Source organism: Panthera tigris, chromosome D2, assembly GCF_018350195.1.
Source record: "Panthera tigris isolate Pti1 chromosome D2, P.tigris_Pti1_mat1.1, whole genome shotgun sequence".
Classification (NCBI taxonomy): domain Eukaryota; kingdom Metazoa; phylum Chordata; class Mammalia; order Carnivora; family Felidae; genus Panthera; species Panthera tigris.
The window spans coordinates 67291074-67304851 of record NC_056670.1 but is presented as its reverse complement, the minus strand read 5'-3'; the positions used below and the strand labels follow the sequence as shown (position 1 = coordinate 67304851).

The 13778-nt window shown below is 48.0% G+C and overlaps 1 protein-coding gene across 1 annotated transcript in view; it reads right to left on the bottom strand.

The window, feature by feature from the left end:
* RBM20 (RNA binding motif protein 20) overlaps nt 1–13778 on the bottom strand; it is a 59125-nt gene that overhangs the window by 39043 nt on the left and 6304 nt on the right. The window contains exons 2-5 of the mRNA XM_042960066.1: nt 11484–12580; nt 10012–10073; nt 7684–7778; nt 7013–7110 (exon numbers count right to left, since the gene is read on the bottom strand). Coding sequence (XP_042816000.1) covers nt 7013–7110; nt 7684–7778; nt 10012–10073; nt 11484–12580 — 1352 coding nt within the window. The remainder of the gene's footprint in view (nt 1–7012; nt 7111–7683; nt 7779–10011; nt 10074–11483; nt 12581–13778) is intronic.

The window sequence follows — 13778 nt, the reverse complement described above, 5'->3', positions numbered from 1 at the left end:
CTGGCATCCAGCAGGTTCCTTAAAACATATGTCTCTTTGTTTCCCTCAACAGTGAAAGGATGTGCTACAATGCTGCTAGACTGAGAAAAAAAAATGCAACTATACTGTCATTATGTAAGAGAAAGCCTGTGTTGAAATTCATGCTGACATAGTTAGGCATGAAGAGGTACACTGTCTCCGATGGTTCAGGAAAAACACATCATTGATTAGATGGATGGATGGATGGGTGGACGGACAGAAAAAGATGGGTGAACATAAGGACAACAGAGAGAGACAGAAACAGAATAAACGTAAAGGGCATACTTTACATATTCCAAAATGTAAAGGAGTAGTGGATCTGGGCAAAAGGTATACCTTTCTTGCAACTTTTCTGTAAATCTGAACTCTATTAAAAGTTACAAAAAATGTATTTTAAAAGCTGTGCTATGGGACAGAAGAGTAGATGGGTTTAGAGAATATCGTTTAAGACCTGGCCAACTTGAATTTTTGATGTGAGGTGTTGATGGGCTCTGTTGACATCCCACTCACTGTTCTGCCTGGGAGGCACGTATGTGACAGGTGCATTTGAAACTTTCCAGCCTAGAGTAGAATCTCCAAGAGAACTAAGGTGTCGGGGGTTGTAACCAAAGTCCTAACAACTAACCCAAAGGGACAGCAATCCTTTCCCAGGCTGGGGGACATTTCAGTTAGCATGCAGGCTGGCACAGACCTGGAACGCCCCCATGTGCAATCAGGGGACTGGGCTGTACATGTTCACTTGCTGGGGCCACTTATTTAAAACCAGATGCCGCTTCTAATGGCCCATGCGGCTGGGTCCCAGACCTCCCAACTCACTCAATCTTTTATAAACAGATGGGAAGGTGAAAGCAGCAAACAGTTTGTATAGGAACATTCTGAGACCTTTCAATACCCTCTGATGCAGGTGGGAACAGGCTTTGTAGATGAATTCAAAGAGGAGACTCAGTTCAAATAACTCACAAAGTTGCAATAAAAATGTAGCTTAGGGAAACTGGCCTTCAGGGTGAGAGTAGTCTCTCAAAGTTCCTCCTAGGGCAACAAAGTGTAGATTGGATCTTCAATAAACAATTTCTGTGGTCCAGCATGATCCCTTTCAGGTGTGACCTAATTTCACCTGACACACAGTCTCTGGTTTTGTGCTAAACACACCTCAAGACAGTCACAGGGCAAATATTTATTCCTCACGGTACTGATTTTGAACATGTTATGCAGATAGTAAATGGACATGGGCTGAATAGCTATGGATCTTGGCTTAACTTGGGAGGGTAGATGCTGATGTCTTTATTGACACTTCCATATATTTCATAAAGCATACCAGCTTTGACTTGAAGTACATCTAGCTACTTTTACTGGTGCCAGACTTGCCTACAGGCTTTGGGTGGTGCACCTGCCAGGTAACTTCAATGTCCCTGTAAACTTTAAAGTCACAGAATCCTACCCTATGATGCTTAGGAGAAGCTAAGGCGCTCGAACTGTAGGCAACTAAATAGTGGCAGATTTGTGATTACAACTCTGGTCCCGCAGAAAAGTCGATCAATAGTAGACTTGATAAATCAAGGTAAATGTATACAGTAGTAATGTTACAGCATAAGAGAGGGTTTTACACTTAGAAATGGAAAGATATAGAGCTATCAATTAAAATATGTATTGAGAGCTTGTTGAAATAAAAAGAACCAAGTTGCACAATATTATGTGGCGTTAAATGATTTTTACAAAAACACAGACTTCTTAAAACACGTTTTTAAGTTTATTTATTTTGAGAGAGACAGAGACAGCGTGAGCAGATGAGGGGCAGACAGAGAGGGAAAGAGAGAGAATTCAAGCAGGCTCCTTGCTGCCAGTGCAGAGTCTAACTTGGGCCTCACCAACCGTGAGATCATGACCTGAGTCGAAATCAAGAGTCAGACACCGGGGCACCTGGAGCGTCTGACTCTTGATTTCGGCTCAGGTCATGATCTCATGGTTCATGGGATCAAGCCCCACATCGGGCTCCAAGCTGATAGCACAGAGCCTGCTTGGGATTCTCTCACTCCCTCTCTCTGCCCCTCCCCTGCTTGTGTTCTCTCTCAAAATAAATAAACTTAAAAAAAAAAAAGAATTGGAACACTTAACTGACTGAGTCACCCAGGTGCCCCTATACTTTTAAAAATTAAACATGGACATGTACACCAGCTAGAGATAAATAGTATAAGACTGTCAATTCTCTCTATAGGGCTAGATTTTCCATTTTTTTTAATTAAGAAATTTTTTTTAATGTTTATTTATTTTCGACAGAGAGACAGAGGATGAGCGGGGGAAGGGCAGAGAGAGAGGGAGACATATCATCTGAAGCAGGCTCCAGGCTCTGAGCTGTCAGCAGGCTCGAACTCACACTGCGAGATCATGACCTGAGCCGAAGTCGGACGCTTAACCGACTGAGCCACCCAGGCGCCCCTAAGATTTTCCATTTTTTAAATATTTCTGTTACTGTTTGGATTTCTTATACCATGTTTGTACTACTTTTGCAACAAGAAAAATACTTAAGATTTGTAAAAAGAAGAGGAAACAAACCCAGAAAACAAAACCCATTCAGGTGTCCTGTTTCCCTCTTGCTCTTTGCTCTTTGAAAATGCACAAGGGGAGGAGAGCAATGACAGAGCTGGAATCGTGGGGGAAGGGCCGGTATCATTTGCCACATCAATTACTGCTCTTCATGTTTCTCTGGATGGAAGTCAGGAGACGACAGTGATCTGAGCCATGGACCAGGAAGGCCAGAATGGACAGACAGAGAAGTTCTAGAAACAGCCAGCCATCTGAGGGGCAACCTATGACTTAAACCTCTGGCCTTCCACAAACATTTATGTTTCCCTGTGCCTCAGTTTCCTGATTTATACAAGTTTTCTAGTGTGCAGGGTCCCAGTGAGAAAGAAAACATGAAAATGATGTCTGTCCTCCTAGGCTAGGGAAGCCCATCTGTAGCACCAGCACTAAATAAACTCCAAGGTGGCTGTGAAAATGGCAATGCCATTTTATGTGGACAGTCAGCAAGCAAAGTGCATCTTGGGCAAGCACGAGAAAACTATTTACAGCCTGAGAAGGCCCCAGTGGCCCCTTCCAGAAACCTGATTACTCTGTTTATGACGACTCAGGCAGCCAAGGATAAAGTGCTTCTGCTCTGTCAAATGGCAAAGCGTAAGTGAAAGTGAAAACCACTCTCTGGGGACCCTGGGGTGGCAGGGACAGACACAAGTCCCTCCCTCCCCCCAGCATACAACTGTCAGTTTAGTGCCCCATCTCTGCCAACAATAAACACGGAAATGAAAGGCTCACACTCCCCACGGAGCTGACGGAAGCGTACATTCAGCCAAGCCTAGGGTTGATGGAGGTGGTCGATGGGCTTTTGGGTGCTTTTAGATTTTGTAGCAGTGCAGAGACCTTCTAAAAGCTCATTCCCAAAGCCCTGGGTCAATTTGTTTTCCTGCTTGAAAACAGGGAGCTTTAGAGACAGCAACTGCTCTTTGCTCTACAAATATTATAATGGTGGAGTCCTGGCTGGTTCTGGCTTTACTCAACCAAACGTGTTTCTGAAAAGATGTCTGTAAGTAGAATGGGACTGAAAAAGCCCGGCACAGAACCAGAAAACATTTCTGGAGGAAAAATGCATCAAAGCTTTTATGGGTTTTGTATGAGGGTTGGGAGGCGGATAATGGAGGAATTTTCCCTGTCCTCATGAAATATTTCTTATCCATTTGAATTTTCACAAAGAGTATGAATTATGCAAGCAGAAAAAAGAGTAGAGATGTATATGCAAAAGGAGCCCACTGGCCACTCCTCCAGCCTCACAAAGTGTCTTTTGGTAACAGAGTAATTACCCTTTGATGTATTCGTTTATCTTTGGAGGTCAGGACTTGTAGGCAGAAAAAAGAATCAATAATTTCTCCGAAGGACTCCCCTGCTACTTAACCGAGCCTTGCAAAGTATCTTTCTGTAGCCAATTAATCAGCTCTTCACTTCTCAGCTTCTCTTCAAATGTCAGTATTTGTGTATTTCCAGTTCTCCTAAAGACAGACACAAGTGCATTCCACCGACCAGAATCAGGTAGAAGAATGTGCCCATCCAGGCACTGATGATACAGGGACTGGTTGGGGCAGCCATTGTTCTTGTCCCCTAGATGTCCTGGGGAAGGCTCATGTGATGAACAAGACCTCACGGAACTTATAAGACCAGTCAGGTGACGACTCTCCCCTTCACTGGATCTGTAGAAAATGTCTCCAAACAGCTCATCTTGGGGGACACTGTCACAGTACAGAATTTGGGTGCCAGGTCTCACTGGTTTCCTTGCCTTGCTCCATGGCCGATGTCTAGCTGAGGCCCGAGAAGTCACTGCCATCCTCAAGGCAGATTCAGATCACACTGAGCAGCGTGTAGAGTGGAAGCGGATAGAGGGGAGAGGAGTGGGCTCACTAAAGAGAGACTCATAGCAAGGAAGAAAACTCAGAAACCCTCAAAAGGCAGCAGCAGGGCTTGATGGTTACAAGGGAGGCACCTAGAGTCAGGTCACCTGGGTTCAAATCCCAGCACTTCCATTAAAGCCATCAGCTATAAGACTTTAAGCAAAGCACTTAGTCTCTCTGTGCCTTGGTTTCCCCACCTCACAGGGCTGTCTGGATTAAACGAGAAAATACAAACGAAGATGCTAAGAAATTAGTAAGCACTGTATAAATGTTAGCCATCGTCATCAGCATCAGCCTACAATGCCCTGAGGTCCCCATCTCCTGCTGGCTGCCAGTGCAGAAAGCAAAGTGTTCCTTGTGTTGCTCCTCCTCAGGCTCAAGCCGGATGAACTCCCATCTCCAGGCGTTTGGAGGAAGCTGCACTCAGAGCTTCCGAGTATTAACACGAATTATCGTGAATCATTATCAACACATATCATCAGATCGCTTGTGCCTGTGGCATGAGGAAGAAGAGTGCTTCCATGGGAGCCTGGCCATGTCTCTAGAGGAAGCAGACATGACCACAGGAATTACCAGACAGATCTGTGCAGGAGAAACACCACATACTGAGACTTGCCCAAGGTCACAGGGGTTCTCCCCTGGGCCGGCCATGGCTGTGGGGCAGTCACGTGACGACGTGGCCTGGGACAGGATAGGTTCCCACGAGCGGTTAAAAGGATTTGCTGCTTAGTAACAGCCATTGGTGCTTCTTACACACTGTGCAGCTAGCACGTCACTGTCCATCCGTGTCACGTTCAGTCCTCGTGACCGCTTTGGTCTGCCCTCAGCCTCGCTCCCACCTTTGGGCTCTGAACACCCATCAGGAGGCTCTGCTCGGATGGTGTGAGTGTTCCGAGATTTGAGGCATCATCAAAACAGTCAATTACACAAGTCTGGTAAGAACGCAGCTGTTTGCTTTACTTTCAAAAGTCTTTATTAGGGGAGTTATTGTCCCCATTTGAAAGGGAGCCTCAGCGTAATGAAGTGACTTGCCCACAGCCACTGAGCCTGTGTGCTCCAGAGTAGGGTTTGAACTCAGGTCTCTTGGCTCCACATCCGCAAGAAAGGGCTTCTTGTTCCCTGGTCAGTGCCGGAGGGTGGGGTTGGGGCACGGGACACACGCAGAGGAGTCGTCCTGCTCTCGCTTCTCCTCTGCCGCTCAGTCCCTTCCCCTTTACAAAGGGGCTCAATGGACATCGGCTCGCTTTCCCTGCCCAGATCCCTGGCCCACCTCTCACTGCCTGCCCATCTGGTCACAGTCCCCTTCCCCTCCGTGCTGAGATCTCAGAGCAGGGTTTTGGGCACAGACACGCCACAGTGGGAAACAGACGCCGGGGTGGGGGTGGTGCTGGAGCCGCCCACACCCCTGTCCAGACACAAGGTCAAAGACAAATGACAGGCCTTACTACCCTCCCGGGACTGACCCAAAGCTGCACCGATTGGGCGTGGCCCTCAGCGCGGTGAGCGCAGAGAGGGAAACCACAAAATTCTCTTTCACCAAAACGTGCGTGGGCTTCCAGCCCAGAGCTCTGTCTCAGGGTGCTTCTCCCGTTAAACATCACACACAGCCAGACACACGCAAACAGAAATCTCCGCCCAGGCAGGCCTCCCCACTCACTCATCCCCGGGGGGGGGCCTAACGCCTACACTTCTCAGCCTGCCCTTCCGAGCTCTGCATGAACACCCCCACACATGGAGGGGATGGCACTCGAGCTCGTGCTCGCTTGTCGCATGAGGAGAAAGAGGATACAACCGCTCGCACCACAAACTGAAAGAAATCCAGGCATGGCCACGAACACACAGACACGCGCCCTCTGGCAGGGCTGGGCCACACATTTTGTTCCACAGTCGGTTCTGGTTCTGCCTCTCCCACCTCCCTCCACATGTTCTGGAGTAGAAGCTTCTGGAGGAAGAGGCTACATGTGGTGACCAAACAGAAAAACCAAGAGGAAAGGGAAATTATCACAATAAGTAGGCAAAGGGGGAGTGAAGCTTTTGAGTTTGAGGGACTGGAGAGCATGTTGTAGAGAGAGAGAAATGAAAACACAACTAAAAACAAGGATTTCACAGAAGCAACTATTTCCCCAAGGGGCCAACAAATCCCATCACTGCATGGTCCTTACTTTCAAACACATTTTCTCTTTCTGGTTCAACTTCCAGAATTACCCATCATAGGAAATAATCCACGTGAATAAAATAGCGAAAAGTCTTACACACACACATACATACAAAAGCTCAAACCTTTTTTCCCCCTTAAACCAATGCTGATTGCTAGAAAGTCTATGTGTGCTTTCGATTTTAACAACGCATGTCAGTTTTGTGTGTGTGTGTTTCAATGCTAGCTGGACTGAAGAAAACACCCATTGACCTCTGCCCACAGGACCCGGTTTCCTGCCCTACACAAAGCCGCATCTGTGCCAACTTCATCCCAGCATTCTTTGCACCTCTACACCCAGGAATAGCGGGTGACACAAATGCTTTGATGATGACTATGACAGTGGAGAACATGCTTCTGTACTCACGTTTGTCCCCGGGGAAGCCGAAGGAAATGCAGGATTTGACTGAGCAAATGACCTTGCTGGAATGGCCGCATACGATGATCCAAGGTTTGAGGCATAATCTAAATGATAAATTACACCAAGTGTGTGAAATCCTAGTCATTTGCTTTACCTTCAAAAATCATGATTAAGATGGGGGCACCCGGGTGGCTCAGTTGGTTAAGCATCCGACTCTTGGTTTCGGCTCAGGTCATGATCTCGTGGTTCTTGAGTTCAAGCCCCACCCTGTTAGTGCAGACTCTGCTTGGGATCCTCTCTCTCTCTCCCTCTCCCGTACTTGTACTCTCTCTCTCTCAAAATAAATAAACTTTATTTTTTTAAAAAAAGTCATGATTAGGATGTAAATTGGAAGAAAAAAATTAAAATTTCCTCTCAATACATTGATTAGTGATTGGTGTGATTTTACCCCTGGGCATGTTGGTAACCAACAAAGCTTTATGTCCCTAAGAGCCTAGAGCGTAGGCCAATGCATTTTAGTGTCTTGGGATCTGTCTGCTATACACACACACACACACACACACACACACACACACACACGGCACATCAGGGAAGTTTGGCTATTAAGGATGTGACATAGTAAGCCTTTGGGAAGTTGGTTTCTGCTTCAAGTGGCTGACCTGAAGGGCCTTACTCACCTTCAGAGTTCCCAGCAGGATTATAAACGGCTGTGCTGTTGGGAGAGGCACCCAGTGTTCCCTCTGCTGAACCGAGTATACACCGGATGCCAGCACTGGAGAGAGGTGGAAAAGGGGAACCAGTAACTCAATAAGCTAAACGAAGAATTACCATAGGACCCAGAAATTCCACTCCCAGCCAAAGGCCCAAAATAGTTAAAAATAAATGTTCAGGGGCACCTGGGTGGCTCAGTCGGTTAAGCATCTGACTCCTGATCTCTCGTCAGGTCATGATCTCACAGTTCATGAGATCAAGCCCTTCAGTGGCTTAGAATCCTCTTCTTCTCTCTCTCTCTGCCCTTCCCATGCTCTCTCTTTCTCTCTCTCTCTCAAAATAAATGAACTTAAAAAAAATGTTCAAACACTTGTACACGAATGTTCATATTAGCACTATGCACAATAGCCAAAAGGTGAAAAAACAACCTAAATATAGATCAAAAGATGAATGGATAACCACAATGTGGTAATATACATATAATGGGATATTATTCAGCCATAAAAATGTGGTAAATACCACAACATAGATGAACCCTGAAAACATTTTGCTAAGTGAAAAAAGCCAGCAATCAAAGGCCCTATTATTAAATGATTCCATTTGCACAAAGTGTCCAGAAGAGGCAAATCCATAGGGACAGAAAGCAGATTAGTGGTTGCCAGTCTACAAGGGAGGGGGAAAGGGAATGAGCACTTAATGGGTATGGGGTTCGGGGGTAATGAAAATGTTCGGGAACCACATAGTGGTGATATCTGCACAACCTTGTGACTCTGCTAAATACCACTGAACTGTACCCTAAGTTGGTTAAAATGGTGAGTCTTACGTGACCTTTACCGCAACAAAAAAAGAGGGAGCCGGAAAAGGGAGACCCTTATGAAATTAGTTTTTGAGTTGCGATCAAATATACATAAAATTTGCCATCGTAACCATTTCTGAGTGTACAGTTCAGGGGCATGAAGCACATTCATACTGTTGTGCAGCCGTCCCCATCGTCCAAGTCCAGGGTTCTTCGTCTTGCAAACCGGAAACTGCCCCCATTAGAAAACAAACACCCCTCTTCCCCTGCCTGAGCCCCTGGCTGCCACCATTCTACTTTCTGACTCTTGCAGCAACTCCTGTAAGCGGAATCATCCAGTACGTGTCCGTTTGTGACTGGCTTACCTCATGGACCACAATGTCCTCAAGGTTCAGCCATGTGTCGCTTCATATGTCAGAAGTCCCTTTCCTCAGGCTGAATGATATTCCAGCGTAGGGATATAACACATTGTTTACCTATTCATCTGTCGGTGGACATTTGGGTTACTTCCACCCACTGGTTATTGTGAATAAGAAAGGGGAGCCTTTGGAATGTGCTCGTTTCAGATCACTTCACTCCAGCCGGCTGGTCACACCCTAGGTCATGTGACCTCTTCTCTGCCCGAGTTACCACAGCCCCCTGCTTACTGGTCTGCCCACAACCCGCTCCTGTCTATTCTCAGCCCAGCAGCCAAGGCCCCGCTCAGTGGAGCCAGAGGGCACCACTCCTTTGTTCAGCCCTCACTCTCAAAGCAAAACAAAAGTCCTCACAACAAGCCCAGGAGCTCAGGACCAGGCCCTGGCACGTCTCTGGCTCCTCACTCCAGTACTCTGCTCTGGTCACACTGCTGCTGCCTGAGCATCCCAAAGCCACATCAAGTTTCCAACCTGCTGTTCCCTCTGCTGGGGGTACATGTCCGCCAGACGGCCAGGGGCTCATTCCCCACCTCCTGAGGTGTCCTCACTGAGGCCTTTCCTCGGCCACCCTATTTAAAGACCAGGGGCTCCTGGGTGGCTCAGCTGGTTAAGCGTCCGACTCTTGATCTCAGCTCAGGTCATGATCTCATGGTTTGTGGGATTAAGCCCCGCACTGACAGTGGGGAGCCTGCTTGGGATTCTCTCCCTCTCTCTCTGCCCCTGCCCTCCTCTGTCTCTCAAAATAAATAAACTTTTTAAAAAAGCAATAAAATAAAATGCAAGGACCAGCCCCTGCAAGTGCACATGTGTATATACACACGCTTCCTGCCCCTGCCCTGACACTGTTTTCTGCTTAGGATTTACCACCAGGGATGCTATATAATTCACTTGCTTATTTTCTTTATCATCTGCTTCCCGCCCCCCAACCCCCACCGTTAAGTATAAGCTCCTTGAGGACAGGGTCATTTTCCTGTTTTGTTCTCTGTTTCCCCAGCACCTAAAACAGAATGTGACACACAGTAGGTGCTCAATGATTACCTGCTGAACACACGCACGGACCTGTTCTCTCGGCCAGCACTTACTTTTCAGAGAAGACCAGGCATTTCTGAGCGTGTAGTTTCCCTTTCACATGAAGCTCCCAGTCCTAGACCGGAAGGAAAGGAAAAATGACTGAAGCAGAACTGAGTCCATGAGAAGGTAAGGGATGAGTGCAGCCTTCCCCATCAGGCAGGAGGCTCAGAGTCCAGAAACTGGACCAACCCTGCAAACACGTCTCCCTCTGCTCCTCCTCTCCCTCCTGGCTCCTCTCCACACCTGCCTTCCCATCTAGCCCTCACTCCATCGGCCAGACCCGCATATCCCTCGCTCATCGTGGACAGAAGCCCAGAATCCCAAGTCGGGTTCTCTCCTCCTCTCTCCGGGCACCCTCAGTCCCATGGCACCTCCCACCTCCCACTCCCTCCCTCCTCCCCCAGAGAGACCCCACCCATTTCTACGTCTGGTTGGGAAAATCTGAGCTGCAAAGCCTTAAGAAAGGCTTATGAGACGAAATCCACCATCGCCTCCCAGTGTCAGCCAGCCCCCTCCCCGTGGGTGACAGGGATGCACCTGCACAACGTGACCCAAGCAGAGGTGAAGGACACACTGTGGTGTGACTTCCATTACATGGGGATCACTATGCTCTGCAGATGGGATGCGAGAAGAGAGGCAGCACAGCCCAGTGCTCAAGTGGCACCAGTTCTGGGAGAGCGAGGCCCGTGTTGGAATCTCCACTCTGCCACTCTCTAGCTATGGGGCCCTGGGCAAGTCCTTTCCTCTCTCTGGGCCTCGGTTTTCTCATCTGCAACATGAGAATAATAATAGTATCTACCTCCCAGGATTACTGTTGACATATGGAAAGGATTTAATATATGTTAGCTGTCCGAATCATTATTGCTCTGGAGTATTTCACTGCATCACTAACACGTTTTGGCGGGGGGTGGGGGCGTGGATTTATACTATAATGAACCTTTGCTTAAGGGGCCCAAAGCGTATTACAACCACTGGGAAGGTATGATGAGGCCCCATCTCCGTCTTGCAGATGGGAAGCTGAGGCACTCTACAAAATGTGTCCAGATCTCACCTGAGAGGTGCTCTCTTGCCCTCATCCAAAATTCTTCCAGCGTTTTCCTCCCCTTCCATACTCAGTACAATGTACTCTGGGCATACCTCGCAGGAAGAGTCCTCCTCAAGGAGGCAGGAGACCAGGCCTTGAGTCCCTTCTCTGTCACCCAGGTGGGTCACCTGATCCCCGACTCGGCCACAGCTTTCTCGTCCATAAACATGGGAAAGAATCTCTTCCTTGCCTTAAAGCAAGGGACTGGCCCTGATACATTTCTGAAATGAATTTTGGTTCTAACTCCTATAATTTTAGTCAAGGGAACTGATGGCAAAATGCTGCTACCTAGTCCCCGAAGGTGACAGTTCCTCGCTCTTGAGTAGCAAAGAGCAGGGTTGTGGTGGGGGGCACCCCCAGGCTCCAGCGGTGGCTCCCAGGCTATCTCGCAGGACTCACCTTCAAATCAAACACCTTCTTGTCGCAGATGCTACAGATGTGTGGGAGGTGAAGGGGAGCCACACCGTGAAAGTCATTCAGCTCATGAGCCTGCAGGGGCCGCACGGACAGCATCGCCTGCTCCTCCTTGGCCCGCCTCCGGGCACCGCTGAAACCCTGTTTGCTGTTGTTTAGCCGACCCCCAAAAGAAGGAGGGGTCCTGTCTGGGGTGGGCTCCTCGGGGTCATAGAGCTCATAGGGCTGGCTGGGGGGTGGAGGCCACAGGCTAGGGCCTGCTGTAAGATCGGGCTTGCTTTGGCCAGAGAATCCGTGGGGGGTCTCCCATTGGCTGTTTGGACCCTGCAGCAGTGGACCTACCTCGCCTTTCATGCCCCCGGCCTGCTCGGCCGCAAATCCACCTGCCACATGCGACCCTTGGGAGTTGGGTCCGTAGAAGTCCTTGGGAAAGGCAGCTTGGCCATCTTGCCCTGAGTGGCTGTAGTGCCCTTCATAGGTCACATTGCCCGTGGTAGAGGCCGTGGCTGGCAGGAAGCTGGGCTGACTGTCTGTTTCAGAGCCATATGCCTGGCTGGAGTTGGCTTTGCCATACTCATAGAATCCCGCCGCAGCAGGGGCAGGCCCAGTCTTGCCAATGCCCAGGATGACTGCTGGCTGGGCAGGGGTCTGAGGCAGGACTCCACTGAAAGGATGCATCACCACGGCATTGGGGGGTTGGCTCACAGAGGGTACCGGGCCTCGCGTCTGGCCGGGGGGTGAGAAGGCAATGGCATTCGAGGGAAACCGGGCGCTGGGCACGGCCGCAGCATGTTGAGGCACCCCCGTATGGCTCTGGGGGGCGCTGATCACAGACGGATGCCTGAGCTGGTTGAAGAGAGGCTGGGACATGGCCACTTTGGAGAGGACTTGGTTCAGGACCGTGGCGGCTGCGGTATTGTTGGTGACAGCTGTCTGTGCCAGCTTCAGCCGGTGGAGGGTGAGCTGGGCTTGTAGCTGGGCCAGCTGGAGACTGGCGGGCGAAGGAAGCAGAGGGTTCGGGTTACTGACCGAGAACGGGTTCTTGTCCAGGAGCTTGGCGGCACTGCAGAAACACAAAAAGTCTAGATGCACAGCTAGTTTTCACCCAGGGAGCAAGGGGCTCTTTCTTTGCTCATCTGTGGTCCCCCCGTCTCATGTAAGACCCAGGGCCCACCTATATATGAGTCTGCAAAAAGCCTGTACTCATGCATACATGTCAACGTTTTTAAAGCTCTGATGGAAAATTATTTTATGACAGAATGGTCAACCTCACTGCTAATCAGAGATACAAGCTATCACCATCAGAAAAAAAAAAAATTTGCCTAGAAAAATAGCATTTTTTTTTTTTAGTAACAGCATTCAGGACTGGTAAGATAAGGTGGAGTGAACACAATGGTATCGATAGTCTAGATTTGTGTGACTTTGTTAAAAGATAGTCTGGTCATATCTACTCATTACAACATACTCTTTGACCCAATAATTCAATTCTGTAAAACTATCCTAAGAAAATGAGCTAAAATGCAGACATAACTTGATGCCCAAAGATGTTTAATAATACTACATTATTCAAGAGTCGAAAGTTGAAAATTACAAATATCTGATAATGGGAGTGATGGGAGGGTTTAAACAAAGTACATTATGCTATACCTATATAACAAGATGTTAAGGAACCATTTACTATCGTAAATTTCTACTTTACTCTGTAATATTTAAGACCATTCAAAAAAGTACACCCAACACCAAGGTTAAGATAGAAAACATTCCAGCCCACTAAATCCCCCTTGGTATCTGTTCTCTCCGTTCAAGCCCCACACCATCTTGCCAACGGTAGACACGGTTGTGAATTTGGTCAAGTCACTGTTTACAACAACAACAAAAAATTAGCGACAGGAGTAAATCCGTATAGTCTACATGTGAAGTGAAAGAAAAAGGAGGCTACAAACTTGCATCCAGAGTATATCATGTGCATTTTTGTGCCAAACACATTTTCATCCTGATCCTCATTTCACATCCAAAAACAAGAATCAAGGTCCCTTCAACCCACTCTCAAACCCAACTGGCATGAGGAATAACACAAAAATTGCAAGCGAAGAATCTGAACTTGAAGTCGTCAGCAGTGCCAGGCTCTCACAGAAGCTTATTGTGGGGGTGTTCTGTCTGACATGTGCCTCTCATGGCAACTCTACTGGTTGGTTATGGGAACTCTGTTGGTTGGTTATGGTGTTTTCTTGACCAATATAAGATTGGATGTGTGGTTACCATGGTCAGAACCCTTTTGTA